Source organism: Uranotaenia lowii, chromosome 1 (assembly GCF_029784155.1).
Source record: "Uranotaenia lowii strain MFRU-FL chromosome 1, ASM2978415v1, whole genome shotgun sequence".
In the NCBI taxonomy this organism is placed as follows: Eukaryota; Metazoa; Arthropoda; class Insecta; order Diptera; family Culicidae; genus Uranotaenia; species Uranotaenia lowii.
In genome coordinates this window covers 210,764,556-210,770,426 of record NC_073691.1, presented here as the reverse complement: position 1 = coordinate 210,770,426, position 5,871 = coordinate 210,764,556, and the positions used below count along the sequence as shown (strand labels likewise).

Genomic DNA, 5,871 nt, shown 5'->3' with positions numbered 1-5,871 from the left:
GGACAGACCCCTGAGAGGGGCAGTCCAAAAAGATTGATTTTTGTGACAGACCCCTTAGTGGGGTATTCCAACTAGGCAGATGTGTAGGACAGACCTCTGAGAAGGGCAGTCCAATTAATTGGATTTATGGGACAGACCACGGAGTGGGATAGTCTAAATAGTTTGATGGAGGTACAGTGCTTGAATGGAGGTATAGTCCCTTGAGAGGTGCTGTACTTAAAGAAAGAAATAATAATAAAAAAAAAATTAACAGGCCGCGACAATAAGAAGACGGGTATTGAGACAACGAAAATTAACCGGATTTTAAGAGAGAAAATGAAAAGAATGAATGAAGACAATATAAGAAAAGAAAATTAGTGAAAGAAAAATAAGGTAATGGAAAAATGAAAGTGTGAAGAAAAAGTGCAAAATGAAAGGAGAAGATAACTAGATTAGCTGATAAAAATCAAGCTGTGTACTGAGACGACAAAACGAATCAGAAAATCAGGAAATGGTTGAAAATTATAAAAGGAGATGCTGGAGAGAAAAATAGAGAAGATGAGCAGACAATAAGAATAGAAGATAAGATATCAGGTGATAAAAATAAATCGATGAGAAAGGGAAACGTCCCAAAAAAAGTAGCTAAGAGGTTGGAGAGATGACGAAAAAGGGATAATAGAATGAAATAAGTTAATCAAGCTATGTCATGAGACGGAAAACTATGAAGAGAAACCGGATTTCAAAATGAGAAAATGAAAAGATTCAAAGAGAAAAATATGAGAGCAGAAGGTTGGTGAAAGGATGTTTTAGTAATAAGAAGATGAGAGGCTGGAGAGAAAAGTGGAAGAAAGGATGAAAAAATGAGGTGAGAATTGAAACGAGAAAGATGAAACGATGAATAAAAAAAATTAAATAAGAGAGGTTTTTGCTAAAGAGGGCGGAGAAGGAAGCATTAGATAATAAAGATCAGAGCTCAGACGACTAAAAGATGAGAAGGTTTGAAAATGAGCAAAAGGAAAGAAGGATGAATAAGATGAGAGGCTGGAGAGAAACGTGGAAGAAAAGATGAGAAGGTATCAGAATGGGGTAGGCTTAATAGCGGCACGTTATCCAAACATACGGGAAAATTGATGAGAAACCTAGATGAGAAACTGGAACGACTTTCAAAAATAGTTAAGAAGCTGGATAGATGAAGAAAAGATGACAATAAAATGAGATATTGAAACGGTATAAATAGTATTAATCATTGACTTTGCTTGGCCTTATGAGCAGATAAATTGATTTAAAAAAAATAATAGTAATAAAGAAATTAAATAACTAGAAAGGTCATGTAAATAAAAAACGGGGTTTTGAGACGGCGAAAAGTAGCCAGACTTCAAAATGAGAAAATGAAAAGATTGAAAGAGTACAATTCAAGAACAAAAAAAACTAATGGAAGAAAAATTTATAATGATTTTTTTTCTAATCGCAGTACTCTGAAAAGTTTTCACAAACATGCGCACGCAACCTGAATACATATCTCAGATGGCGTTGGAAATCCCGTGCTAAGTGTTAGTAAAAGTTTTTTTTTGTAAACATTGTAACCAAGACAATTCGTGACGTCAGTTGCATTTTCAAACAAACAATCATCATCGCTGTACCAGCGAAAACTAGAGAAAAAATCATTGCCAACTGCTGTTTACGATTCGCGCCTAGGATACATAAACATCCTGGCAAGTGACGTAGGCTTTGTTTACCTTTTTACTTTTTGAATAACGAGTTCTGTAATAGTGTGCGTGTTTGTTCATCACCTTCTTTGTACCGCATTGATGCACACGGGCCCACATAGAAGTACTTAGTTATGATTATTATGATTAAACAAACAACAACTTAACAGTCGCTAGAAATAACAGAATGCCATATAAGTCACAAAAATATCATCCACTTACTTATATAATGTGTGTTGAAAACTCAACTAAAACTAAAATGTTTGAAGCCAACAAAAATTGCTAGGCCACAAAATTCTGGGACGTGCATCCGGTGATGAAATATTCCATTTCCAAGTCGCCCTTGAAGGATTTCTGCTCTGCACAGCGCTGGGGGAAACGTCCGCGTCGTTTAAATGCCTTATTGCTCCGTAAAGAAAACTGTATGTTTTTGACAATCACACTTAACGATCAATAACATATTCGACAATTTAGTAGTTAGATGCCTTTAAAATTTTTAAGAAATTTCATCACTTACATAGAAAAAATCTAAATTTTCACTGACAAAGAGAAAAACAAACACGTTTGTTGCCAACAAATCATGGCATACTTCACTCAGCCATGCATTTGTTTATTTGCCATTTATACTGTACAACATTAATAATATTAATTAAATATGTAGCTGCGGGTGTCCTCACAAATTTAGCCATATTGCTTAGTTGGTGTAAGCATAGGTACCGGAAGTGGCATAACTGGCCAGACCTGCCTGCGATATGATGGTCTTGGTGGCCAGAGGAGCGGCGTTTGTGGCGTAGGCTGGCTGGGACACAAAGGTTTTGGCCAACGGAGCTGAGTAGGAGGCGTAAGCTGGCTGAGAGACAACAGTCTTGGTGGCCAAAGGAGTGGCGTACAAAGCATAAGCAGGTTGAGAGATGTAGGTCTTGGCCACTGGAGTAGAATACGAGGTATAAGCTGGCTGAGAAACGATCGTCTTGGTGGCCAGAGGAGTCGAATAAGAGGCGTAAGCAGGTTGAGCGATCAAACTTTTGGAAGCAATAACTGGGGCAGTGGCAATGGTCTTGACATTCAGTGGTTCCCGGCTAACAACGGCGTTGAATCCCTGATATGCGTCAGCGGAGTACTGGACAGTTCGCTTGGTGCCATCAGGTTCAATCAGAGAGTAAGCTCCCTGGACAACATCTCCGTTCCGAGATTCCTGCTGCGACTTCTGGTCACCAGTCACTGCATCGGAAACTTCGTACGAGAATGAGTACTGTGGATTGGTGTTGTACGCTTCGGCGATGATCTGCTTCGGCACTGGAGCGCGCACCAAGGTTTTGGTCAATGGTGCGGAATAGGCCAAAGGAGCTGAGGCGGTGTAGGCCAGGCCCGGAGATGAGATGACTCCGGCATGGGCGACAGCCAACAAGGCGCAGAGAGACGCAAACTGAAAAATTCAGAAAATTGTTGGACATTACAATCACTGAATTAATTCTTGTTAAGAAAGTTATTTACTTTGAATGCCATTGTAGCAAAATAAATAACAAGATGAAGTTCACTGAACGGAGTAAACAATTGAACTGTAGCAGATCAATGAATTCGGATCAAATTATAGCAAGAAATTTTTTGCAATTTCAAATAAAAGTGTTTGGGAGTAGTGGAACTTATCCCGCAAAACCTTGACTAAAGAAGGTGAATGTTATTCTACAATCATCATAGGTTTGTTCTTGATTGGCCAGAAGTATTCTAAACCAGTTAGGATATGATGCAAGAACTAATGACAAGAACTTTACTTAACCCATCCAATTTAGCAGTGTACATTTAAGACAAAACGGATCAAACCACCAAGCACCAAGAACGTCCGAAAATTTCAAGTTCATCCATCACGCAACCAGTGAATGAAACTATTCCAGATTTCATTCATTTCTCTGCATCGTGCCCCAAAATCAACACACAGGCAATAATGGTTGAAAAAATAAGAAAGAGGGGTAAAAAAAACCTAAAACGAAGGAAAGCTTAATGCGTTCATCCCAGCTCAACGGGTTTCGAGTTCAGGCCCAAAATACAGAGATAAATACGATTTAAAATGAACATGAATGTTGAGCGAAGTAAGATAACGAAATTTAAGTGTTGATTTCCCCTCGTTAACTCCTACAGATCAGGTAGAAATTGAATCGCCAATCACTATAACCAATTGCATCATCTAGTAACTGACCTGAGGAATGAAAAAAAAGAAAACATCAAGAATTCTTCATCCTAGAAAGCTTCCACGGTTGCAGTGATGGAGTTTGCTGATATAAATTGGCTTAGCAAATCGAAATAAGGTACAGTTTGATTGCTCACTTGATTCTGTAAACTTAATTCAAAGCTATTTCTCAACAATGGCTTGTCAGGTATATAGCTTCTTTTAAAACGTTCTCTCAGTAAAATTGATATTTTACTTACCTACTTGTTTTCAAAATTTCAGTTCGTAGCACTGTGCGCCCTGGTGGCTGTTGCCCACGCTGGGGTCATTTCCTCTCCAGCTTTGTCCTACACAGCTCCAGCTTCCTTGGCCTATTCTGCACCGTTGACCAGAACCTTGGTGTCCTCTCCAGTACAGAAGCAGATCATTGCCGATGAGTATGACCCTAATCCGCAGTACGAATTTGCGTACCAGGTATCCGATTCGAAGACCGGTGACCAGAAGTTTCAGCAGGAATCTCGCAATGGAGACGTCGTCCGGGGAGTTTACTGGCTGGTGGAACCCGATGGCACCAAACGAACCGTTGAATATTCCGCTGATTCGATCCAGGGATTTAACGCCGTTGTTAGCCGAGAACCATTGAATATCAAATCCATCGCATCTGCCCCAGTTATTGCCTCCAAAACCTTGATCTCTCAACCAACCATCGCCAAGACTTTGGTCGCTCAACCGGCGTATGCTTCCTATTCTGCTCCTCTAATTCCCCTGATTTCCAAGACTAGTTACGCCACATCCGAATCCTATTCCTACAACAAGTAGGAAACCACGATTCAAGTCAAGAGTTTGTAAAGACCGTGGCTCAGCAGATAGATTTGCTATCTTCTAAGCCAACAGTCTTTAAATTAGAACTCGACTATAGCAATGATGATGGGAAATGCCTACGTTGTTGTCGGTTCTTTTCATCTCGAAAAGACGCGATTAGTTAAAATTGTTGGAATTTCCATGAAATTCAATCTGTGCTCTTGTGTTTTTTTAATTTTTGTAAATAATAGGTAGACTTTAATTAGAGAATAAATCTGCAAACGAGAAAATCTAAATTATTTATTCTTATTTTCATTTATTCACATCACATTTCGATACTTCCACTTCTACAGCTTTAATTTATACTATGGTTCTCCAAATGTGACTCAAATATTCCACACTCAATGAAATACAACCACACCGATTGAACCCCCGGAAAGTCGTGTGCGAAGTGTTGAATATAATTATCTTCCCCAATAGAGTTTGATTGCTGTCAGCGCAGAACTACCGTGAATGTGTGAATTTATGCACCACTTTCTGGCTCCAAACTCCAATCATTGACTCCGGTAGTGACTGAGTACGGCGATAATGAAACACCCGCTCGATTGCATCCGGTGCCTCTTCCTTCCTCGAACCCCCTTCCCCTCTACTATCAACATTTGATTGGATTTCATGTGTTGATGATCTATTTTGCACCCGTCTCAATGCGATGCGATGTGCATTAATGATTAAACTGGAGGCGTGATGGGTGAAATCTGGTTGTGACAAATTTAAATTATCACAATATATCATCTGGAATGGCAATTTTTGTTTGTTCTTAAACCATCGTTTTCCTGAAGATTGTTTTTAATTTGTTAATTCCTGATCTAAAAATGTTTTTTATCCGTATCGGAGCTAATATATCAAAAAAAAAATTTAAAAAAAAGATCAATACTTCTGCAGCCAAAACACAAGTAAACTGGCCTTTCTCAGCTACTTAAGCTTAGTTAATTTAGAAATGGGACAGTTACGAAGGCGTGTATCTAAAAAACACTGATCAAAATACTTTCTCTGGAGGAAATGAAGGTAATCTTATAATTATCATGAAAAAAATTTGAAAAAAATATTCATTGTTTATTTGAAAGAAAATGTTCTACTTCATTCTTGGTATTTCCCATCGGCCGGCGCACACTTTTTACAGTCGTGTTATTGATCAGTTTTTCCCACTTATACTTCGTCGAA

The 5,871-nt window shown here is 38.8% G+C and overlaps 2 protein-coding genes across 2 annotated transcripts; one reads left to right on the top strand and one right to left on the bottom strand.

Annotated features, from left to right (window-relative positions):
* Positions 1-2,379: 2,379 nt before the first annotated feature.
* On the bottom strand, positions 2,380-3,191 carry LOC129738357 (cuticle protein-like). Its single transcript, XM_055729540.1, has 2 exons — positions 3,180-3,191; positions 2,380-3,111 (listed from the first exon to the last, which is right to left on the bottom strand). The coding sequence occupies exons 1-2, from the start codon at positions 3,189-3,191 to the stop codon at positions 2,380-2,382; spliced, it is 744 nt and encodes a 247-aa protein (XP_055585515.1).
* An 813-nt stretch (positions 3,192-4,004) lies between these two features.
* On the top strand, positions 4,005-4,896 carry LOC129739844 (larval cuticle protein A2B-like). Its single transcript, XM_055731374.1, has 2 exons — positions 4,005-4,057; positions 4,132-4,896. The coding sequence occupies exons 1-2, from the start codon at positions 4,046-4,048 to the stop codon at positions 4,666-4,668; spliced, it is 549 nt and encodes a 182-aa protein (XP_055587349.1). The 5' UTR covers positions 4,005-4,045; the 3' UTR covers positions 4,669-4,896.
* The last annotated feature ends 975 nt before the right edge of the window (positions 4,897-5,871 follow it).